At 39.8% G+C, this 26,518-nt stretch overlaps 1 protein-coding gene across 1 annotated transcript in view; it reads right to left on the reverse strand.

The window, feature by feature from the left end:
- Nucleotides 1-2,256, reverse strand: part of LOC126262330 (LHFPL tetraspan subfamily member 3 protein) — a 151,248-nt gene extending 148,992 nt beyond the window's left edge. The window contains exon 1 of the mRNA XM_049958885.1: nucleotides 1,482-2,256. Within this exon, the coding sequence (XP_049814842.1) occupies nucleotides 1,482-1,893 (412 nt within the window). The 5' untranslated portion in view covers nucleotides 1,894-2,256. The remainder of the gene's footprint in view (nucleotides 1-1,481) is intronic.
- Between the last annotated feature and the right edge of the window lie 24,262 nt (nucleotides 2,257-26,518).

A 26,518-nucleotide genomic window follows, 5' to 3' on the forward strand; every position in this document is an offset into this window, starting at 1 on the left:
AAGTATACCAAACTCTTCAGTGTTATGTAAGTGTATCAGGAAGCAAACAGATCAGAAAAAAGAAATAAAAATATCATATTAGAGCTGAATCCTTAACAAGCAGATTAATTCATAATTAAGGTCAAGAAAATTATGTGATTGTAACATATATATTGTTAATCTCATGGGCATCTGCAGAAACTTTCTCAGGGGAGAGGTGGGGGAGCAAGTGCCTTCTCTTGCACCCCCTTGCAGACACCTACTATGGACTTGCAGAATTAGGTTGTGAACCATCAGTGAACAGTCACACGTTGTTTTTGTTGTGGTTTTCAGTTTGCTGCAGCTTTCCATGCAACCCTATCCTGTGCAAGCTTCTTCATCTCTGAATAACTACTACAAGCCACATACTTCTGAATCTGCTGACTATACTCATCTCTTGGTCTCCCTCTATGATTTTTATCCCCGACACTACACTGCACCCCCACCCCCTCCCCAGTACTAAACTGGTGATCCCTTGATGTCTCAGAATGTGTTTTATCAACCTATCCCTTCTCCTAGTCATATTATGCCGAAAATTTCTTTTCTTCCCAGTTCTGTTCAGTACCTTCTCATTAGTTATGTCCTCTACCCATCCAATCTTCAGCATTCTTCTGTAGCACCACATTTCAAAGGCATCTATTCCCTTCTTGTTTGGACAATTTATTGTCGATGTTTCACTTCCCTACATGGTTACACTACACGCAAATACTTTCAGAATCTATATTCGATGTTGACAAATTTCTCTTCTTCAGAAATCCATTTCTTGCTATTGCCAGTCTACATTTTATATCCTCCTACTTCGGCCATCATTAGTCATTATGCTGCCCAAATAGCAAAACTCATCTACTACTTTAAGTGTGTCATTTCCTAATCTAATTCCCTCAGCATCACTTGATTTAATTAAACTATATTCCATTAACTTCGTTTTGCTTTTGTTTATGTTCATTTTATATCCTCCTTTCAAGACTGTGTCCATTCCGTTCAATTGCTCTTCCACCTTCTCTGTTGTCTCCGACAGAATTACACTGTCATCGGCAAACTCAAGACTTTTTATGTCTTCTTACTGGACTTTTTTCTGTTCTACTTGTTCAATGCATAGATTGAATAACTTTGGGGATAGGCAACAATCCTGTGTCACTCTATTCTCAACCACTGCTTTTCTTTTGTACCCCTCAACTCATCACTGTCATCTGGTTTCTGTACAAGTTGTAAACAGCCGCAAAATTATTTGCAAATGATGTTTGTGTTTGTGTGTGTGTGTGTGTGTGTGTGTGTGTGTGTGTGTAACCTGAATAGAAAAGGAAGAATACCCATTGGTGTTTCTGTGGAGAGTACCCGCTGGCGTGTTCTTCCCAGGCTTTTCCAGGCATGGATGTACATGCAGAAAATGAATTACACTCTCCAACGAAGTCCCAGTAATTTTGAAGTATATATATATGTGTCTGCATCCGGGGTATACTTACCAGAAAGGACTTGTATCCAAGCGCAGACGTGGAAAACAGTGGTGGCGGGTACGAAGAAGAACAGCAGCATCGCCGCGATCGCGATGAGGGCGAGAAGGGCTGCGGCGGCGACGAGGACGGCGGCGGCTCGAAAGGCTCCGCTGGGGGCGGCGCGCAGGTCGTCGAGGCCACCTTCGCACCGCTCTGGCCCGCCCCCGGGAGGGAACATGCAGCGTGCAAACAGCCCGAAGCGGCCCGTCGTCTCTGCCTCCATCGTGTCGCCCACCCACTCGGGTGTCACCAGCGATACCACCACGATAATCGCGTAGCAGATACTGAAGATACCCCACAGCACGCCGATGGCCTTTGAGTTACGCACATAGTTGGTCGCATACATGTGCGACGACTCCACGTACTCAACCTTGGAACCCATTGCGAACTTTCGAGAATTTGCGGTCGGTGATGCTCGTGTCTCGACCACAGGTTACGAAGTACGCACAGTGAAGTTTGCAGACACTTCAAATAGTACTGAGGGCTGTATTTTGGGTGTTACTCAAAAATTACGTTTGCATGCTACCAGGTCTAAGTCATTATTGGTGTGTGTCTAAGCGTTTTCCTCAACACGGGTGACAACAAAGGATAGTCCACCGCTTAGGAAATGTTACAGACTCCTAGAACCGTACCGTGAATTTAAACCGCCATCAACTGCACACCCTCCCTGCCACTCCCACACACTACCTTCTCTTCCCTACTCGACTGAACTGCCGCTGCTCTCGTCTGGTCTGACAGGTAACCGTAGATGCCGATGTAGATTAGCGCGGCGCCTCATAGATGGCGACACGGTACGGACGCCCGTCCAGTACAGCAAAGTGAACCAATATGACAAAATTTACCAGTACATTTCGCGAAAATATAACATAATACATCGCCCCACACAACTTTTATTGACTTAAAAGAAAAAATGAGGAAATACAAAACAGAAAAGTAAGCTTTTTAATTCAGGGAATGTGCTTTTACTACTATCTCACTGCTGGAAGATAGAATTCTGCTTGTCAGTGATTTGGATGTCGACTCTTCTCTCGCAAGAGCCAAGCTGTCAACCACCTGGGAAAGAGAAAAATGGGTGTGAACGAAATGAGCTTACGAGATTGAGACAACAATCATTACAAATTCAAGTACTCGCAAACTTTACGGTAATGAGTAGAATGTGAGAAAACATATGGAGGTAAACTATTATACCCCTCCAAGCTCTCGAACAGGTAATTCTATACAGGCTGCTTCATCTTAAATGTACCGGGCAAAATTGAGGCGTGGAAGGAAATCCAAACCAGTCAGTAATTCCAACATATTACACTATCACCTCATGTATTCTGAAACCACAATATTTTGCTTATATTTGACTGAAATTTAGTGCATTTACGAGAGTATAAAATTAATAAAAAATATTTACAATGTTTGACGCTCTGTATCTCGCTCTCAACATATTTCAGTTAAGTCGCCTTCCCAGAGAACGCCTCAGTTATATCTGCTGAGTCAGTTGACCGTCCACATTTTATAACGAATTCCAGTTTTTATGAGCAAATGACAAAACAAATTCAATGTGACACAGCAGACCAGCTTTTTCATATATAGCGCAATCTGTCAAGCGAAAAAGGTGATCTGGGAGTACCGATGGACACATGCTGGAAATTAAGTTCTATAAGGAATTAACTGTAACGATGTGTATTTCGTGATATTCCAAGCAAGCTAAAACAGCAAAATTTTATGACGGAGTTGATTCTGACTCATTTGTGCTCTAATCATCTGTGATTCGGCTGGTAAACACCATTTACAAACAATTAAGCAAGCCAATGCAAAACATAAAATACAGACGAGAAAAAACGGCTGTTGGGTGTACGAGATAGCGTACCTTGTGAAGTGCTACAAAACATAGTAATTAATCTGGACCTCATGTTTACCCAATGAAGTCCTATTGAGCCCTACTGCACGACTACTACTGCATATATTTGAAAGCATTGCTTGAGTTTTATTTTCATACAACCTTGACCCGTTTTACACTGTAATTCTGATGACATAACCCGTGTCTCTAATTCATATGCCACGCTTTAGTACCAACTGTGAATATTTAGGTGAAACGCTTATTCTAAGACATCATTTCTCTGACATTGTAATCACTATAAACAAACAACTGGACGTTAAAGGTTAATCAGGTCTTGTGGTTTTATTACTTCCCCAAAGGATTTAGGGGAAACAAAGGCAAAAACTTCAAGCAGTGTGACAGAAGCTAAACTGGGGGTTCCTATTCCTATCAATTGAGTCCAATGCTCTCCAGTTTAAGGTTCTATATGTAGGTGTAAAACTAAATGCGAACAGTTCATGATGGGAACAAAACTTCATGGTATACACTTTCTGTGACGAAACTGCTAACAACTGTATAATAGATGTTAAATGAAACACATTCAGCTGTCAAAAGGGCAATATGTGAAGCCATCAACTAAACACTGTACTGGAATCTTACTGAAAGTCCTCGTACAAAAACAAACAAAAATTCTGGTCATATGTATAGGATGTCAGTGACATCAAAGTGTATGTCCAGATATTCATGTGCGAGACAGGAATTGAAATTTGGGATAGCAAAGCAAAAGCAGAGATGCTTTAGTCTGCATTCAAATGTTCCTTTACATAGGAGAATCCAGGAGGACTGCCCTCGTCAATTCTTGCCGCTACAATGAAACAAAATCGCAGAGCCCAAAGGAGCCGTATCACATTCTAGATATAATTTGCAGCTGAGTTAATTCCCTTTTAATCATAATTATTGTAGATTGCTTGGCGTAGATAAAATTGGAGAGTGGCTGGTGCCAAGTAGTAGTTGCAAGAAAACACAAGTCACACTAATCTACAAGAACAGTAGATGCAGATTCCACAAAACTACTGTTCTGTATCAATGACATCCATCTGTTGTAGAATCTGAACTCTAATGTAATGAGGTATCTCCAACAAAATGACTTCCCCCTCGACACTCAGAGTTGATTCTGCATACATCAGTCCAGTACTGGTAAAACATAACTTGTGATTTTCTAGTGTGACACCCAGAAAATCATGGAACAAGGCAATCAGGTAAGTATAATATTTCTTGACTTAAAAAATAAATAAATAAAAAATCACTCAGTAGAACACCAACTTTGCACAAGAAAAGTACAATCATATGGTGTATCAAATAAATTTCTGAATTGCCTACGGATTTCTTACTAGGGAGTATGTAGCATATAGCGTGTTCCCTTGGATGCTCAATCATTGACAAATGTCTCAGACATTTTGCAGGTGATGCAGTTATTTTTACTGAAGCAATATCGAAAAAAAGATTTAGTCACATTTAGAAGGGATTTCCAAGTGATGCAGAGCTTGGCAATTTGCTTTAAATTTTCAGAAATTACAATTGTGCAAATAAAATGCAGAAAAGTAGAATATAATAAATAAAATCTCAACGAGTCTCAACTGGAATGATAAAATAGACTCAGTTATAAAGCAGGCGGCAGACTTCAGTTCCTTAGGAGGATACTGGGAAAATGCAGTCTACAGAGGAGGTTGCTTACAAAACTCATGTGAATATTACCACAGTTGTGTGAACCATACCAAATAGGACTAAGGGCAGTATGAATGTTGACATGTGTGATGGTCCATGTTGGTCTGTCATGAAAATACTGAGAAAAATGAAGTGGCAGAAAGCCTGTTTACAAAGGTCCAAGAACCACAATTAAGTTTGGAAACTAGGAATATACTACAGCTCCCTACTATCACTCCTGTAAGGACCACAAAAATAAGATTCAATTTAACTACAACACTTACAGAGGCACTTCAGCAGTCATTCTGCACACACTCCACATGTGTAGTGGAACAGGAATAAACCCTAAATGTGGTACAATGGAAAGTACCCTCTGGCCGTGTACTTCACATTAATTAGGAGAGTATGAATGCAAAACACACAAAATGATGATTTTGACTATGTGTTATTAAAACATGATGTGTGTATGCAGAAAGGGCTATTAACATATGTTATACTGTGGCCTGAAATGGTAAATTACACGGAATAAATGTAAAATTAATCATCACAATCAACAACTGCACACCCATTTCTTCCTCAGATGACAAAATTTGAGTTCCATTATGTAAACTACAAAGACAAAAGCCTCAAGTCAGAAAAGAAATCTGAAAAGTAGAAGGCTTCTCTTAACATCACCCTAGCCTTCACTACTGCCTGCCAGACCAATGATAACTCATGATCACAAAAACCATTCACAAAAGTGGTATTCTTCATCTAAGGCACTCTCCCCTCCTGAATCACCTGACAGTTTCACTTCCTACCATAAACTTGCATTTAATCATGTTGCTTCGGTGAAGGACATACTTTCCCTCACATGTAATGTCAACTCGAAATATCACTTTACAGCCCAATTCCAAAACCTTTCCAACAGCAAACCTGACATTGACCCATGCCTTGAAGAGCTCCATGATTCCAACTACCACTACTGCAGAATCATTCCTTAAAGCCTTCCAAAAGTTCCTTATATTCAGCATCGCTTCACAACCCTTCCTTAGGTCCCTCCAACATGACCCTAACCTGTCCTCTGAAAACTCCAGGCTCTTCATTCCCTAGAAACATGACTTTGTAGTTATCCTCCCAGCAGACAAGGAATCTACCACTGACAGGAGTATGTAAGCAAAGGTGGTCTGACACCTCTACATATGGCATCTCCCATGAAGATCCCATCCCTTTGAATCATACTGACTTGCAGTCCCTCTTTAAAACCTCATGACCCTCACAGACAATAACACCTCAATCCACAGAACTTCTTACGCCACCCAAAACACACACCTCCCCCTGTTACCTTCTTCCTAAGAAGCAGAAATGCAATTATGCTGGCTGTCCCAGAGTTGCTGGCTTCAAAGCACCCACTGAATGTATAATTGCCATATTTGATGAACACCTGCAACCTATATTAAAGACACCAACCATTTCATTGATTGTCTGAAATATGTACCATCCCACTCCCACCAAACACCTTGCTTTTCACCATTGATGCCATCTCCTCCCATTCCAACATCCCCCATATACATGGTCTATCTCCTACTGAACATCCTATGACATGCTCCTACTCACCTTGATCAACTTTATACTTACCCACAACTACTTAACCGTTGAAGGTCAGATATAAAAAAGATCAGGGGCACAGCCAAGGGAACCAGATGGCTCCTTGCTATGCCATCTTTTTCATGGGTTGTTTGGAGGGCACTTTCGTGGTATCTATAACCCTTAAGCTGCTGGTTTGGTTCAGATACATTGATGACATCTTTACCATATGGACTCATGGCGACGCTGACCTGTTAAAATTCTTGGCATATCTAAATACATTCTCCCAAAAAAAGTGTACACGGTCCTATGCTGAATTCATGCCACTTTCCTTGACATTACCTCATCCTCACTGGAGGTCAGCTACACACTTCTGTTTGCATTAAACCTATTAACAAACGGTACTTACATTTTGCCAAATGCCATCCTTTCCATGTGAAACGTTCCCTTCCATACATCCTTGGCATTCGAGGCAAATGTATTTGTTCAAATCCACACTCTTTACAGCAATATACCACCATTCCCACTTTAGCCTTCACTTGATGTAATTACCCCGCCAGATTTCCCAGGTCATCTCATCCAATTCTGGTACTGCTGATTCCTTAAAAAAAAAACACCATAGGACTACACTTCTTGTCACACGGCATTATGCTGGTCTCGAATGTGTTAATCACCCAATTTGACAACGCTATTACATTCTGAAATCATGCCACAAAATGAGGTCCATTCTGTCTAACATACTGCCTACCACACTTAGAATAGCTCTTTGTCACCCTCCCAATTTTAGCAAGATCTTTGTCAGCCCAAGCTCATTCTGCACTCATCTCTCTACCCTATGGCTCCTGCCTCTGAGACTGTCTCAGCCGTAAGACTTGCCCTATGCCCCCTCCTGCTACTACCTATACCAGCCCTACATCTGGAAAAACATGTACTACGAAATGGAGAGCTACCTGTGAAACGACACATCATATGCCATCTGTTATGTAAGCACTGTTCAGCTTGTTACATCAGCATGACAAGTACCAAGTTATCAGTTAGAATGAATGGGTGTAGGCAGAGGGTGTATAATGGCAATACAAAATATGCTGTTGCAGAGCATGCTCTACACCATGATAATCATGACCTTGGTGTCTGCTTCATCACATGTACCGTCTGGATTCTTCCCTAAGACACCAGTTTCTCAAAACTCTACAGATTGAAATTGGAGTTACATGTCCTTGGTTCCTGCCACCCACCTGGCCTTAATCGACATTAATTTCTTTGGTATCAGCACTTCTTCAGAGTGATATTCCTTCATTCACTCCCTTTTAGTTTTCTAAATCTTTCATTTTATGACCTGTCTATTCTTGCTCACCCCTTCCCACCTCTATCACACACAATGCACTTAGCTTTCTGCTCTTATTAACTCATGCAAAAATTTTTCGCAGTAACCTCTGCCTCAAACATTACCATTTTTAAGCTCTCATGTCTTATCTTGTCTGGTACCTTTGCTCGTTTGCAGCTTTGAGATGGCAGCTGTGTAAATGGTTCACCCAAGCACCAAGAGTGTTGTAGCATCATTTTGATTCACCATACATTTTGGGAACTCCGATGTAATAAATATTATACAGAATAAAGAATAGCTAAACATACACAGCAACTATTTCTTGGGCAATACTTCTGGCAACATATACGACCAACTCAATTTCTGTCCACTGCTATAACTAATGACAGTTGACGGCAATTAAGAGCATCTTTAATGCTACTGAAATATTATATGATTTAAACAGATGCTGAGCAAAGAACATTATATAGACAAAAGCAGTTGAAGTTTGTTGAAGGGTTGCTGTTAAGGCAATGCTTCAGATCCAGAAATAGCTTTATTTTTCAAATACCTGTTGTTATCTTCTGAATAATTTCTCCAGTTCTATTTAGAAATTTAGTATTAAAGCTTCATGGCTATTATATCCAGTGTGTTTCAAGGGCTTGCCCCCCCCCCCCCCCCCCCCCCTCTTTTGGTAACACACTGGAGTGTTACACGCTTAGGAATGTGACATTTCAAAATACTTTCGGTCTTGAAATAACATACGTAATTATGTGTGATCATATAACATTGTATACTTTTAAAACAACTATCTGGAATACATACTTTTTATTGAAGTGTTGTTATACAGATTCAAATCCAATTTGTGGCAAACAGAGAAGCAATCATTTTATGTTGACAAAAATGTAATACCTTGTTACTGCATTAGCAGTTTCTACTTTTTGTTTCCATTTACAGCCAGCAATTTAAAAATATTGACAAAATGCTGAAATATTCTGTCTTTGAGAGTGATAGTCTGGTGCTTTACTTGCATACCAACATTAAAACATAGGCAATTTTACACTCCATTAATGAACTTCTGTATGTACCGCTTCTAAATGGTAGTAACCCCTGAATGTTCAAATTTATTTCACATCCACCAGGAATACTTTACTTGGCACTGGAAGGAGCAGTAGAGGAGGCAGCAGTAGGAGCAGGTGAAGACTAGAATATTCTAAACAGAGTATAGGGAGTGTTGGGTCTATAAGATTAGCACAAGACAGAAAAAAATCGAAGTCAGCATAATTTAAAAAAACCACCACCTTCATTTTCCAATAGCTAATGTCGGTTTTCCAATTTGCTGCCCCTATCCTCACATTATACAGAACTGTACACACCCACGTTATTCCAATTTGCTGCCCCTATCCTCACATTATACAGAACCGTACACACCCACTAAAACTGATTAATCTCTGTATGGTAATGAAATTATTAAGAATAAATGTCCTTCCTTACAGTCACAACCTAATCATACGCCGTCTGTTAAACAGGATTATTAAGAATAAATGTCCTTCCTTACAGTCACAACCTAATCATACGCCATCTGTTAAACAGGAGTAGAGTGCTTTGGAAGTTTATTTTTATGTGTAACATCAAATAGCTCTAAATCCACTTCCTATATAAACCTGACATGTTGACATAAACTTTCTTATACTGCCTTGTAGCAGTGCTACTTTCTAAGGTGCTGACGACATACCTCATTTTATTACCTTGTAATCCAGTACCTAAGAGTCCAATTTCTGCATTTATGACCTAAAACCACACACAGGGTGTCCATAATTAAAGTTCTAGTTTCAAAGCACTGTAGAAAGAGAACCACTGCTGAGAATGCTGTCAAATTTGAGCAGCATATTATTGACATAGGGGGAAACATCATGAGAAAAAAGAAAAAAATTGATGATAATTTGACCAATACATGGTGCTATTAAGTGTCTGAATATGCACACCAACAGACACGACACACAGCTGTTCCTCAGTTTACGACAAGATGCCCAACATGACTGTCTCCACTGAAGATCATGCACTGCTGGCAAAGCTATTTTACAAGAATGGTGACTGTGTTCCGTGCCAGCAGCCCTGAAGGTGTTTCAGACACTCAAGTCTACAAAATAGGGCGTTAGTCCAATGCCTCAGTTTCTTCATCCAAAATTTACTATTAAATTCAGGGTCAGAAGTTAGGTTCACCTCTTGTCCCAACAAGTACCCATCACACAGTTTATGCGCAGGCGCAAGGTACTGTGTCCGCCTAGGCGGGCCTCATGATGCTACGGTCAGTTCCAGTACAGCACCCGTGGCTGCCGCATCACGGTCGCGAAGTGGGGCCGAGGCAGTTTCAGATACGTTTTTACAGTCACGATAATTTATGGGTTTGTAGTTTTAGCTTCACGATGTCCACCATGGACAAACAGTAGTTACTTTTATTCTGAAGAAGATTGGGTTATCCCAACTAAAACCTAGGTAAATCTAGGTAAAATTACCAAATATGCAGCAACCAGTTGCAAAATCATGTTTTATTTATTTTGCAAGTGGTTGCTGCATATTTGGTAATTTTATGACTTATGATCACTGCACAACTTGGGAACCACATGGAGCCCACCATTCATAAATCTAGGTAAACTTTGCAACTGAGGCTGTTGGTTTTTAAAATTAAAATCAATATTTATACAGTTGCCGACAGGGCTGCGAAATGTTGAAAATATTTATTACTAATTACATTGATCATGAAGTAGCATTAACTACTAAAAATGAAGTTGAATTTTGATGAGTTGTAAAATCGGACATAGTATATTCAGTACATAAAAGAATGAAGCAAGGATGTTAGCTACATGTGACTGAGTTGGTACGTTGCTCAATTTCATTTTAGTTGTGCAATGTCTTTTGAGGTCTCTTAATGGAAACTTTTTATAAGACAGATTCACAACTAAATACTGTAAATCACACATGAATACATCAGTAATACTATCATTAAAAAATAAAATACCAGCAATGATTATAAGCAAGTGCAGGGTTCTGGAAACATTACTCCTTCACAATGTAAAATCAAAAATATTGTTAAAGGATACCGAAACAAGAAATATGTTACAGAAAATAGTACAGTATGTAAACAGATAAAAGGAGGAAGGAAGGTTGTGTAGAGAATGAAGAAGCCAGGAGTGAAGAGACAAGGAAGAGGGCGAGGTGGATGGTAACAACAAAATTGTAGCTATTGCCATGTCCCCGTATTTATGTCCCGCAGCAATCTCGATAACTCCATGTTACATATTGCACACAGATACAATGCTTAAAGATTCATTCTGACTGATAGATAACTTGTTAACGATCACTCCATAGTTATACTATGTGATCAAACGTATCTGGACACGTGGCTGGAAATGACTTACAAGTTCGTGGCGCCCTCCATCGGTAATGCTGGAATTCAATAGTGTTGGCCCACCCTTAGCCTTGATGACAGCTTCCACTCCCACAGGCACACATTCAATCAGGTACAGGAAGGGTTCTTGGGGAATGGCAGCCCATTCTTCACGAAGTGCTGCACTTAGGAGAGGCGTGGCACGAAGTCGGCATTCCAAAACATCACACAGGTGATCTATAGGATTCAGGTCAGGACTCTGTGCAGGCCAGTCCATTACAGGAAGTGCATTATGAACAGGTGCTCAATCGTGTTGAAAGATGCAATTGCAATCCCCGTATTGCTCTTCAACAGTGGGAAGCGAGAACATGCTTAAAACATTCATGTAGGCCTGTTCTGTGATAGTACCACGCAAAACATGACCACACCATAACACCATCACCTCCGAATTTTACTGTTGGCATTACACACGCTGGCAAATGACATTCACCAGGCATTTGCCATACCCACACCCTGCCATCGGATCACCACACTATATACCGTGATTCGACACTACACACATTTTTCCACTGTTCAATCGTCCAATGTTTACGCTCCTTACACCAAGCGAGGTGTTGTTTGGCATTTACCAGCATGATGTGTGGCTTATGAGCAGCCTCTGGACCATGAAATCCAAGCTGTCTCAAAAAAGGTTCAAATGGCTCTGAGCACTAAGGGACTTAACATCTATGGTCATCAGTCCCCTAGAACTTAGAACTACTTAAACCTAACTAACCTAAGGACATCACACAACACCCAGCCATCACGAGGCAGAGAAAATCCCTGACCCCGCCGGGAATCGAACCCGGGAACCCGCGCGTGGGAAGCCAAGTTGTCTCACCTGCCGCCTAACTGTCATAGTACTTACAATGGATCCTGATGCAGTTTGGAACTCCTGTGTGATGGTCTGGATGGATGTCTGCCTATTACACATTACGACCCAGTTCAACTGTCGGCAGTCTCTGTCAGTCAACAGACGAGGTCGGCCAGTACACTTTTATGCTATACGTGTCCCTTCACATTTCCATCACTGTAACATCGGAGCCCGCCCCCCCCCCCATGAACAATGGACCTTGCCGTTGGTGGGGAGGCTTGCGTGCCTCAGCGATACAGATGGCAGTACCGTAGGTGCAACCACAAAGGAGGGGTATCTGTTGAGAGGCCAGACAAATGTGTGGTTTCTGAAGAGGGGCAGCAGCCTTTTCAGTAGTTGCAGGGGCAACAGTCTGGATGATTGACTGATCTGGCCTTGTAACACTAACCAAAACAGCCTTGCTGTGCTGGTACTGCGAAAGGCTGAAAGCAAGGGGAAACTACAGCCATAATTTTTCCTGAGGGCATGCAGCTTTACTGTATGGTTAAATGATGATAGCGCCCTCTTGGGTAAAATATTCCGGAGGTAAAATAGTCCCCCATTCGGATCTCCAGGGCGGGGACTACTCAAGAGGACGTCTTTATCAGGAGAAAGAAAACGCGTTCTACGGATCGGAGCGTGGAATGTCAGATCCCTTAATCGGGCAGGTAGGTTAGAAAATTTAAAAAGGGAAATGGATAGGTTAAAGTTAGATATAGTGGGAATTATTGAAGTTCGGTGGCAGGAGGAACAAGACTTTTGGTCAGGTGAATACAGGGTTATAAATACAAAATCAAATAGGGGTAATGCAGGAGTAGGTTTAATAATGACTAAAAAAATAGGAGTGCGGGTAAGCTACTACAAACAGAATAGTGAACGCATTATTGTGGCCAAGATAGACACGAAGCTCACGCCTACTACAGTAGTACAAGTTTATATGCCAACAAGCTCTGCAGATGATGAAGAAATTGATGAAATGTATGCTGAGATAAAAGAAATTATTCAGGTAGTGAAGGGAGACTAAAATTTACTAGTCATGGGTGACTGGTATTCGAGAGTAGGAAAAGGGAGAGAAGGAAACATAGTAGGTGAATATGGATTGGGGGTAAGAAATGAAAGAGGAAGCCGCCTGGTACAGAGCATAACACTTCGTTCAAAAATCATGGAAGAGGCCTGCAGATACTGGAAGGTTTTAGATTATATAATGGTAAGACAGATTTAGGAACCGGGTTTTAAATTGTAAGACATTTCCAGGGGCAGATGTGGGCTCTGACAACAATTTATTGGTTATGAACTGTAGACTAAAACTGAAGAAACTGCAAAAAAGTAGGAATTTAAGGAGATGTGAACTGTAGAAACTGAAAGAACCAGAGGCTGTAGAGAGTTTCAGAGAGAGCATTAGGGAACGATTAACAAGGATGGGGGAAAGAAATACAGTAGAAGAATAATGGGTAGCTCTCTCAGGTTTGTAGCCTCTCCCTGATGTTATTCAATCTGTATATTGAGCAAGCAGTAAAGGAAACAAAAGAAAAATTCGTTGTAGGTATTAAAATCCATGGAGAAGAAATAAAAACTTGAAGGTTCGCCGATGACACTGTAGTTCTGTCAGAGACAACAAAGGACCAGAAGAGCAGTTGAACGGAATGGATAGTGTCTTGAATGGAGGATATAAGATGAACATCAACAAAATCAAAATGAGGATAATGGAATGTAGTCGAATTAAGTCGGATGATGCTGAGGGAATTAGATTAGGAAATGAGACACTTAAAGTAGTAAAGGAGTTTTGCTATTTGGGGAGCAAAATAACTGATGATGATCAAAGTAGAGAGGACATAAAGTGTAGACTGGCAATGGCTGGGAAAAGGTTTCTGAAGAAGAGAAATTTGTTAACATCTAGTATATATTTAAGTGTCAGGAAATCGTTTCTGAAAGTATTTGTATGGAGTGTAGCCATGTATGGAAGTGAAACATGAACGATAAATAGTTTGGACAAGAAGGGAATAGACGCTTTCAAAATGTGGTGCTACAGAAGAATGCTGAAGATTAGATGGGTAGATCACGTAACTAATGAGGAGGTATTGAATAGAATTGGGGAGAAGAGGAGTTTGTGGCACAACTTGACAAGAAGAAGGGACCGGTTGGTAGGACATGTTCTGAGGCATCAAGGGATCACAAATTTAGCATTGGAGGGCAGCGTGGAGGGTAAAAATCGTAGAGGGAGACCAAGAGATGAATTCCCTAAGCAGATTCAGAAGGATGTAGGTTGCAGTAAGTACTGGGAGATGAAGAAGCTCGCACAGGATAGAGTAGCATGGAGAGCTGCATCAAATCAATCTCAGGACGGAAGACCACAACAATGTCACATCGGAAACAGTGGACCTAGGAATATTTAGGAGTGTGGAAGTCTCGCATACAGACATATGACACAAGTGACACCCAATCACCTGACCGCATTCAAAGTCCGCGAGTTCCGCGGAGTGCCCCATTCTGCTCTCTCATGGTGTCTAACGACTAATGAGGTCTCTGACATGGAGCACCTGGCAGCACAATGCAACTAATATTAGAAATATATGTTTTTGGAAGTGTCAGATACATTTGATCACTTAGTGTATGTATTAATTTTTTTATAACTAATACATTGGAAACATTTTCAAAAAATATGGAACATGTTAGACTGACAGGGTTATTAAATACCTACGTTTTGTCAGGCTTTAGAAATCATTTGCTGCTTCTAAAATATTCTTATGCAATGGGCTAAAATTTGATTATGAGATAGATTTCAGAAATGGTGTACTTGTTGTTGTTGTGGTCTTTAGCACAGAGACTGGTTTGATGCAGCTCTCCATGCCATCCTACCCTGTGAAAGCTTCTCCATACATACTGCAACCTACATCCTTCTGAATCTGCTTCATGTATTCATTTCTTGGTCTCCCTCTACAATTTTTACTGCCCTCCAGTAGTAAGTTGATGATACCCTGATGCCTCAGAACATGTGCTACCTACCGATCCCTTCTTCTAGTCAAGTTGTGCCACAAATTCCTCTCCTCCCTAATTCTATTTAGTATCTCCTCATTAGTTATGTGAGCTATCCATCTAGTCTTCAGCATTCTTCTGTAGCACCACATTTTGAAAGCCTCTATTCTCTTCCTGTCTAAACTATTTATTACCCATGTTTCACTTCCATACATGGCTACACTCCATACAAATACTTTCAGAAATGACTTCCTTACACTTAAATCTACACTTGATGTTAACAAATTTCTCTTCTTCAGAAACACTTTCCTTGCCATTGCCAGTCTACATATTATATCCTCTTCACTTTGACGATCATCAGTTATTTTGCTCCCCAAATAGCAAAACTCATCTACTACTTTGGGTAAGTGTCGCATTTCCTAATCTAATTACCTCATCATCAACTGATTTAATTTGTCTACATTCAATTATTCTCATTTTTCTTTTGTTAATGTTCGTCTAACTTCCTCCTTTCAAGACACTGTCCATTCTGTTCAACTGCTCCTCCAGCTCGTTCGATATCTGTGCCAGAATTACAATGTCATTGGCAAACCTCACAGTTTTAATTTCTTCTCCATGGATTTTAATTCCTACTTCAAATTTTTCTTTTGTTTCCTTTACTGCTTGCTCTACATACAGATTGAATAATGTTAGAGATAGGCTACAACCCTGTCTCACTCCCTTTCCAACCACTGTTTCCCTTTCATGCCCCTTGAGTCATATAACTGCCATCTGGTTTCAGTACAAATTTCGTTCCCTGTATTTGACCCCTGCCACATCCAGAATTTAAAAGAAAATATTCCAGTCAACATTGTCAAAAGCTTTCTCTAAATCTACAAAAGCTAGAAATTTAGGTTTGCTTTTCCTTAATCTATCTTCTAAGATAAGTCGTAGGGTCAGTATTGCCTGACGTGTTCCAACATTTCTACAGAATCCAAACTGATCTTCCCTGAGGTCGACTTCTACCAGTTTTCCATTCGTCTGTAAAGAAGAAGAAAGTATTTTGCAACTGTGACTTATTAAATTGATAGTTCAATAATTTTCACACCTGTCACACATGCTTTCTTTGGGATTGGAATTATTATAGTCTTCTTGAAGTCTGAGGGTATTTCGCCTGTTTCGTACATCTTGCTTACCAGATGGTAGAGTTTTGTCAGGGCTGGCTCTCCCAAGGCTATCAGTGGTTCTAATGGAATGTCGTCTATTCCCAGGGGCTTGTTTCGGCTCAGGTCTTTGAGTGCTCTGTCAAACTCTTCCTGCAGTCTACGTCCTCTTCCATTTCCAGACTATTGCCCTGCAGTACATCGGCCTTGTATAGACCCCCATATGTACTCCATCCACCTTTCTGCTTTCCCTTCATTGCTTAGAACTGTTTTTCCATCTGAGCTCTTGATATTGATACAAGTGATTCTCTTTTCTCCAAAGGTCTCTTTTAAATTTCATGTAGGCAGTATCTATCTTACCCCTAGTGATAATATGCATCTTAATCCTTACATTTGTCCTCTAGCCATCCCTGCACTTACTATCAATCTCATTTTTGAGATATTTGTAATCCTTTTTGCCTACTTCATTTTTATATTTTCTTCTTTCATCAATTAAATTCAATATCTCTTCTGTTACCCAATGATTTCCACTAGGCCTCATCTTTTTACCTGCTTTGAGAGAGCTACCCATTATTCTTCTACTGTATTTATTTCCCCCGTCCTTGTTAATCGTTCCCTAATGCTCTCTCTGAAACTCTCTACAGCCTCTGGTTCTTTCAGTTTATACAGGTCCCATCTCCTTAAATTCCTGCCTTTTTGCAGTTTCTTCAGTTTTAGTCTACAGTTCATAACCAATAAATTGTTGTCAGAGTCCACATCTGCCCCTGGAAATGTCTTACAATTTAAAACCCGGTTCCTAAATCTGTCTTACCATTATATAATCTAAAACCTTCCAGTATCTGCATGCCTCTTCCATGATTTTTGAACGAAGTGTTATGCCCTGTGCAAAATTCTACCAGGCGGCTTCCTTTTTCATTCCTTACTCCCATTCCATATTCACTTACTACTTTTCCTTCTCTTCCTTTTCCTACTATCGAATTCCAGTCACCCATGACTAGTAAATTTTTGTCTTCCTTCCTTCACTATCTAAATAACTTCTTCTATCTTATCATCATACATTTCTTCAATCTCTTCGTCATCTGCAGAGCTATTTGGCATATAAACTTGTACTACTGTGGTATGCATGGGCTTCGTGTCTATCTTGACTACAATAATGCGTTCACTACGCTGTTCATAGAAGGTTACCCGCACTCCTATTTTTTTTATTCATTGTTAAACCTACTTCTGAATTACCCCTATCTGATTTTTTATTTATAGCCCTGTATTCACCTGACCAGAAGTCTTGTTCCTCCTGCCAGTGAACTTCACTGATACCCAGTGTATCTAACTTTAACCTATCCATTCCCCTTTTTAAATTTTCTAACCTATCTGCTCGATGAAAGGATCTGACATTCCATGCTTCGATCCGTAGAATGCCAGTTTTCTTTCCTCCTGATAACGACAACATCCTGAGTAGTCCCCGCCTGGAGAGCCGAAGGGGGGACTATTTTACCTCTGGAATATTTTACCCAAGAGGACACCATCATCATTTAAGCATACAGTAAAGCAGCATGCCCTCAGGAAAAATTATGGCTGTAGTTTCACCTTGCTTTCAGCCATTTGCAGTACCAGCACAGCAAGGCAGTTTTGGTTAATGTTACAAGACCATATCAATCATCCAGACCATTGCCCTTGCAACTACTGAAATGGCTGCTGCCCCTCTTCAAGAAGCACACATTTGTCTGGCCTCTCAACAGACACCCCTCCATTGTGGTTGCACCTACGGTATGGCTATCTGTATCGCTGAGGCACTCAAGCCTCCCCACCAATGGCAAGGTCCACGGTTCATTGTTCATTGGGGGAGGGGGTGTACTTAGATTAAGTTAGAAAGTTCCATAAATAGTGGTATTCTTATGTTTAGATGTGGTGGCCTACTCTGCCTCAAGAGCATATATCATGTCATTTAACATTCCTTGGCTTCTCTATGCATTACTCTCTGCCAACATAAGGATGCGTACTATTCATGAATGCATTCTAATAACATTCTTTTAGATCATCATCACCACCACCTTTCCCTCTCTTTGCATCCAGCATAGAACTAACTCAATCCACTTACACTTCATTTAACTACAGGTCCTGCTCACCACCATTTCATTTTGATGAACAACATTATTACGTCTTCCACTCCAGTCTGATCCTTGATCCATTCTCCTGTCTCTTGCACTAATTCCACAGTTGAATCTCTCTGGAGCCCAAGGAGCAGTTTTCTTTCTTTCTTTCTTTGGATATTAATTATTATTATTATTATTTTTTTTTTGTTTCGCATTGTTAATTCATGCTTCATTGCTGTTAGGCAAAAGTAATACTATACTAACTGTAAATTTTCAGTATTCAGCTTCTCCCTAGGTATTTCATGTTGAAATAGTTCATAGATGAACTGCTGGATGTCATTATCCAACAGGCACAATTTTCAGCAAATGACCACATTGCCATCATCTGGTGTGATGATGAACTGACTGATGGGGAACCAGCACCATTCTTCTATCTTCTCCCCCTCTCCCTCCAATCGACCAGTCCATCAGCTGTCTGAGCCCAGCACCCCTAGCCACACTCCTTCTGCCAACACAGTGCTCCATCCTATGTTCATACCTAGATACAAATGCTGGCACCACCTCTGCTGTTCCTCCACCCAACCCCAAAGTCAGTTCATTGTCTGGTATCTCATTCCTCTTCCTGATCAGTCTAATAGTGCAGTCTTCATCTGCTCTAAATAAAGATCTATGACATGACCAACATGTATAATTTTCTTTTTAAAATGTTGATAAGACACTATTTTAATGTTATGACTGATTTTTGAATTTACTCTATTTTGTTATTCCACTTTCTGCTGAAATTTATCTGCACTAGAAAGAAACAATGCATTATCATCAAAACAAAGGTTCAGGCAAAGTCCATCAGCACACATTCCTCTGTTCCATACTTTAAGAATCTGAATATTTCCTACAGGACTACTGAGGGTACTTTTTATGACTTGAATTCTGTCTGACCCTCTTTTAATTCTGGATTCTCACCATCCTGCTGAAGTTTAACTGATGATGTAGTCCAGATAGCATAAGAGCCTTGTTTCTCCAGGGCTATAGACAAGTTTTGTTGAAAAACAGTTAAAAGCTTTGTCACTCAGCATGACTTTAATGCAAAATGGCAATTTATACTTAGTCCCATTCCATAATTTCTTTCAAAATTTGCTGATGACCAATTGTGCTATATCCATTTTCTTCCTTAGCTTGATTAAATTCCATTTTTGTGTGTTGTTAGTAATGATTTTAATGAATATTTGGTATGTAAAACAGAGGAAGCTGACAGATCTAAATTTGTTTTATCTTCTCTGGCCACTTCCTGTGATGAAAAAATTGCTGCATAGTTTTAGTTTTCAAGAATTATTATTGTCAATAATTTCTAATGAAGCACCAATTACTCCAAGCATCTTTCCTTTGTACATGTCATGAAGTGCTTTAGACAACACATCTAATAACCTCCAGAATTCCATTATGTTGATTTACTATTGGTGTTTCTAGTTCACCTCTGGAACAGTACAAACAACTCATCAAGAAATCTTCAAATGGTTAAATAGTTTTCTCTGTTATTAGTAACTGCGTTGTCTTCACTGATAAAATATAGAACTATCCCAGATAAGTCTGTTTTATTTTCTTCACACTTTTGTTGTATTCCCACTATCAAAACTTCATTTCACCTTCTATCTTAGCTCTAAGATACTTATGGTTGCTATTTCCCTTGCAATTTTCTTTCCTTTTGTCTACCTAGAACATCTTTTGTTGGTTCCAAAATATGTAGTGTAAGAAGGTGAGATTATTACTCTGATATACCAGCCATTTGGTCATCAAGGTGTATACGAGGACAAGGAAAAAAAATTCCCGGATTTCCTGGTTAAAAATACACTTTCTCCCGGATGAAAATATACTTTTTCCGTGTTAAGTAACAGTATATTTTTCCTCGGAACTGTAAAACTTATCAATTCTTTCAATGGTTTCGGTTTTATACACCGGCGTACAATTACCCGGCACTTTAGAAAACGAAACTCAGGGGAAAAAACACGTTTTGGAAAGTTGTCTGATGTGCAGCAACATGTACACTGCATATTTTCGTATTACGAAAGTATAAATTCAAATTCCACCAAACATTGCATGTTACTCTCAGAAGGATTGAAATCGAGACTGCAATGCGCTTTTGTAAGCCAGTCTCGCCAGCCGATAACAGCGGATATACGGAGCATAGGACACGTGATGTAGTCAGCCAATAGTAACATCACTGTTATGTAGCACGAACACACAAATAGGAAAAGGTAATGGTTTAAATAAGTATACATAGTGTTGCTGCAAGAAAAGAAAAGCTTTTACGTATAATATTGGTTTCTAAGATAAATAAGCTCCAAGAGAGGCTAAGCTTTCACACACAATGTTGACCTATTTTGCGCGTGTTACACTTTCAGAAACATCACAGTGTTCCTAAAGCCTTTGACATATTTTGCTTTTGGCAGATGCTTGTATTAGCACTGTGTTTTGTTGTTGTATATGGTGCATTTCCTTTGCAACTTAAGTATTATTTTCATTTTTTCCCCTCTCATTCATTTTTTATTGCTGCAGTATTATTCTGCAGTAGCTAGATATGGTAATATTCTTTGTTGGAGAATACCAGTCAAAGTCACAAAAATTTAACTGAAAACTAAAACGATGAAAAATTCCCGGAATTCTAAAAAATTCCCGGGTTTTTCCCGGATCTGTCGGGTCGTATACACCCTCTTCATGTGACTACTTTTTAAGTAAAAAATATTAATGTACAACAGTGAAGAGCAGCACAATGATCTGCATTAAATTACTTCTCATTCCATATTACCTCACTAGAAATGATAAGCTAATTGGCTCCTTATCTTAATTTTAAGGTGACCTCAAGTTGAATCAAACTGACAAAGGAAGTAATGAAAAGATAAACAAAAACAATGCATTTCAGAGCTGAGATGGACAAGGAAGGAGCAGAAAAATAATCTGTGATCTTTTTGGAGGAACCATCCTAGTACGCACCTACAGTGATTTAGGAGAAGGACATCAGCAGAATTTAGTTTATGTTATATAGTTATTAATCATGGAGTTTGAAATCTGTCCCCACTATTGGCAAAATATCTATGACTTATTTGCAAACAACCACTGATTATATCTTCAGATAGCTACAATAAATTTGGTTGTTATAAATGCACTACATTATGAGAAACAATTTTGAACACAAGATGAGTCATGTAATGCTGCAGATTGCATGAAATAGGTGATGATCAACTGTGCCAGCATTTAAGGCACAAGTCAGTGCCAAGAGGAGCATTTTTAATTAGATTTTGAATTGATTTTATAAATCAGTTCAGGTCAGGATTGTTTCTTCAATTGGGAAGAGCCACTTAACATCTCCAAATGACTACTGCTCCATACTGTTGGATATGTCATGTTAAACTAAAGACAACTTAGGGTTAGGGATCAAATGATCTGCTATAAAAATGTTTAGATGCAATTCACAATTAATTTGATTCACTGTCTGTGTTAATTCAGAACCCTTCTTGTTTAATATTTGCAACAGGTAGAAACGTTCTAATGCAATACTCATCATTAATACTATGAATTCTTACACAATATATTCCTTTAAATCTAAACATGACATCTTCAGTGATCATACAAACAGCCAGTGCACCGGATGTTCATCATTCTGGCAGTCTGAATTCACACACCCATCCTCCCGTCAGCGAACTAGGGTGGTGCAGGCCTGCAACTCACCTCTATGTTGTTGGCAGAGTATCTTCTTTGAGAAGTGTGGAGTGTTTGGGGCAAGCAAATATGGCAGTTGGCTCTGGAAATTATTTATCTTAACACCTGTTCGTGAGTCACCAATGTGGTGTGCAGCAGTACAACATTGTAGGATGGAGTGTTAAATGTTTTTCTTTTGGGAACACAGCATTGGATGGAGGTAGTGAACTGTGGATTCCACCTTGTTTTTCGAAGTATCTGTCTAACAGAATTGATTTATTATGCCTGTGGTACAGATATGCAAAAGCGAACATTAAGTGTTGAAAGAAGGTTTTTTTTATGTTGTAGTTGACTGGGCTGTGATGTTAACAGTTCCCGAAGTACAGCGGGACGTTCTCGTCCAAGGTGAATAGTTTGCCCCCTCAGAACCTTTTAAAGGGACCAAAAATGGCGTAATCACAGGGAGAGAGGTCAGTTTGTCAGATTTGTCCATACACACCTTCTAAAGTGAAGCATATAGAAGCATTTACTACATTGTGATCCGTTACTAAAGCCTGTGTCTCTGAATGTTTTCTTTTGATTGGCAGTGTAAGGTAGTCTGATTGTATTACAAACAGCCAATGTTGAGAACTGCACAAACTTCTGGACAGCCAGCATTCCAAAACAAGTACTGCTGGGTGCTACAGGTTTTGTGTATCACCGATTGGTGCAGAACATGGTTAGTGTTGAAACTTCCTGCAGAGTGAAAACCTCATTCTGGATGGTTAGTGTTGTTTGGGTCTGATGCGATGCAGTATCACAAAATGTGGCTGTTCCGTCATTGCTGTGTCACTTGCTGACATTGGCCTGGTTTGCCAAATTTACAGAAAGTTGTGGTTTGTTTTTTCTGTTTTCCTCACTGTGGTAAGGGCCAGCAGTGTTGCTTTACACCCTTACATGGGACTGTAGTTACACACATCTTCCCAACGCGTCTTGTCTGTGAAAAAGGCAAGCAAATTTTGCTAAATTATTTAAGCACTTGCATCTAACCCCTACTGGGTGATTTAGTGAAGGTTTTCCCTGTAATCATCACATTAGTTAAGGTGTTATATGCCATAAGGATTATAGAGATTAAACAGTAAAGGTGTGATAGTGGTGATTCTAAGTAAAATTGAGGCATTAAGGCGCATTATGGCAGCGTAATGTTTCACTGCTGGTCAGTATTTTTAGAATCACTGGTGCCTTAGTCTTACAAGAGCTGCACCAAGGTAATTTAAGTTACTGTGTTACTTTATTTGGTTTAAGATAATTTAAATCAGAACTAATGCTATTAAGCAAGAATTCTCTAGCATAACTTTATCTTAAGCTGCATTCAGCCGTCAAATACCACTGCATGATTTGTTTGGGTTGTGGTTTTTCGAGAGTAACGAGTTAAAGTGCAATGCTGCATGATAAGCCGGTGCCATTGGCATTAGTAATTGTGTTGTACATGTGTGGTTGGTAGTGGTTGATGTGCAATATGTGTGTGTGTGTGTGTGTGTGTGTGTGTGTGTGTCCAATGTATTTTGTGTATTGTGAGCGATTCTTGTCCATGGGGCCAAAGTAATTAAACTCAGATTTTATTTCTGATCAGTTTTATTTATTAATGTTTTATCAAGTAAAACTTACTAACGACGGGATATATTTTAAAGATGGTAATTTCAATCAGTCTGTCAGGATGGATGTTTTAATTTTTTTATCAAAGTTATTGAGAGCTTAAAGGAAATGATGTGGCTTTTGTTATTTGAATTCAATTTTAACTATCCACATTACTTTCATTCTCTGTGTGTCACTGTTGGATTAGCTACTGTACAGTGTGGTTAAAGCCTCTGGGAACATTGTAAGTGGACTGTTGCCTTATATAAGGGGCATTCAAAAAGAAAAACGAGCTGGAGGCATAATTACAGAAACTAGTACCTGTATGTTAGAAGTATTGACCCTGGCTGTTGAAACACTAGTCCTACTGTGGCACAAGGCTGTGAATGTCTGTCTCATAAAATTCCCGGGGCTGTGATGTTAACAGTTCCCGAAGTACAGCGGGACGTTCTCATCCGAGGTGAATCGTTTGCCCCCTCAGAACCTTTTAAAGGGACCAAAAATGGCGTAATCACAGGGAGAGAGGTCCGGACTGCATGGAGAGTGGCTGAGAATCTCCCATTTGAATTTCTGCAGGAGTGCCGCGACTGTATTGGCCGTGTGAAGCTTTTCATTGTCGTGGTGCAGAATGACCCCATGGGTAAGACTACCTTTGCTTGGCAAAGGGTGGTTAAGGTTTGCGAGTAACGCTGGGCATTCACTATTGTCTCGTGCTGCAAGAAGTGAATCAGTAGGGGGTCATCTTGGTCAAAGAAGAACGTCAGCATAACCTTGCCTGCACTCGTGTAGACGACAACATCCAGCTGTATGTGCAGAACTTGTTCACATTGCAGCCCCAGGAATTTTATAAGATAGCCATTCACTGCCTTGTGGCACAGTGCGACAAGTGTCTCAACAGCCAGGGTCAATACTTCTAACATACTGGTAATGGTTTCTGTAATTATGCCTCCGGCTCATTTCTTTTTGAACACCCCTTATATCTGTCTTAGTTGCAGGTTCAAATCGATGCTTATGACTGGAGAAACTGTGGTATCCAATGTGTCCCCCCGAGCCAATGGTCCTGCAATCTCAAGGCTGGCAGCCCTGTCGCCAGGAAAGAGTACTTGCATCATGTATGGGGTGTTTTTGTTAATAAATGGCATTCAGAGTCATCAGTTAATTACCCCAGCCCTCCACTTCCTACTATGAAAAATCCTGCACACCAGGCTAATACTTGTTAATAGCAAAAATACAAAAAAAATATCAAGTTTGCATTCACTTATTGGAGCAACACAGTAAAGAGATAACACTGGGCATGCAAATACTGAAGTACAGTGTAGTCACACTATTCCGAATTAATTGGTACTGAATACTGCTCGGTTTAGTGGGAATTTGGAGTAGTTGGATTTCATGAATAATATCAAGGTATTGACTTGTTAAGGTGTAAATCAAATGCGGGGACATCTGCTAGTGACCTTTGATGACTCACAGCACAGACGCCCTACCTATCCCTCTCCCTCCCACATTCCGAACACATTATTGCAAACTTGTTCTGTGAGTGCTGGGTTACTTTACTGAGTCTCTATGCACTTTTTAATTTATGTTCGTAGTCCATCACGACAAGAAAATTACAATAAAAGATGCGATTTACTGGTTGACAAAGGCATGGGGTAACACCACTAGGCGTACATTACAAAAAGTGTGGAAAAATCTCTGGGCTACATTGGAATTTGTTGAAACAACTTTTACACCAGTGAAAGACTGTGACCTCCTTCCACTAGTCAAGAAAATCCCTGGCTGTGAAGACACAGAAGAAAGCTGTGTTGAGGAGCAGACTGCTGTTGATGACAATGGTAATCAGGGATAAGGAGATGAAGATGTCATAACAATAGTACAGGGCTCACCAGCTAGGATTGCCTCAGAGGAAAGCAAGGAGAAGGTGAACGCTCAAACTGAAGTCGTATCAAACACAGACACGGTAAATGCTCTTAGCCTCATCTTATGCTATGTCGAACAGCATGCTTCATCAACACCAAATGATGTTATGTTCATGCTGCAATGGCAAAACATTGCATCCTCAAGTCAATTTAGTGCTTTTCGTCAGAAAAAAAAAGAAAGGGCCGACTTGTGAGTGAGTGTGTGTGTGTGTGTGTGTGTGTGTAGCAGTGATTAAAAATGATTCTACAAAACTGTATAAATGGAGCCGACATGTTCTGTACTGTAAGTAACCAGCTTTCATTCCAATATGGTTTTAGGCGTTTCCATCAAGCATGGCTCTATGTATGTCTGTATGTAACTTCTTTGTATAATAATATATATATATGTTTTTTCACAAACATCTTTTTCATTTCTCCTGTGTTTTTGTTAAAAAATCGGTATTTCTTCTGAACTGCTTTCAGAATAGCGTGACTCTACTGTATAAGAATTATTCCGTAAGATGATTAATAACATATTGTGCACAAGAGCAAGCACCAAAAATTCAATGTCTATAATTAGTGTAAGTTCATCATAAAAATGTGTATGTCCAAAAACAAAATGCTAATTTGTCTTTGGAATTTATAAATATAATGTATATATTTATTGCACATATCAAATCCTTCACATCATTCTCAGCTTAATATAAGTGTGAATTCAAGCAAAATTGTATAACACAATCTCATGTGCCTATGAAAGCATGAAGATTACTACTGTCAAATGGGAAGATTTGTAATACTGTATGTAGATGTGAGCTTGTCTTGCTGTACTAATTATTATTTTAATGTTACCTGTAATAGTGAACAACAAAGAAGTAAACTCTTCATAGTGAATCCTTCACTCTTCAATGGAGTCTCAATGACAAAATTGTGTCCAGACAACCTG

The sequence above is a fragment of the Schistocerca nitens genome, chromosome 6 (genome assembly GCF_023898315.1).
Source record: "Schistocerca nitens isolate TAMUIC-IGC-003100 chromosome 6, iqSchNite1.1, whole genome shotgun sequence".
Taxonomy (NCBI): Eukaryota; Metazoa; Arthropoda; class Insecta; order Orthoptera; family Acrididae; genus Schistocerca; species Schistocerca nitens.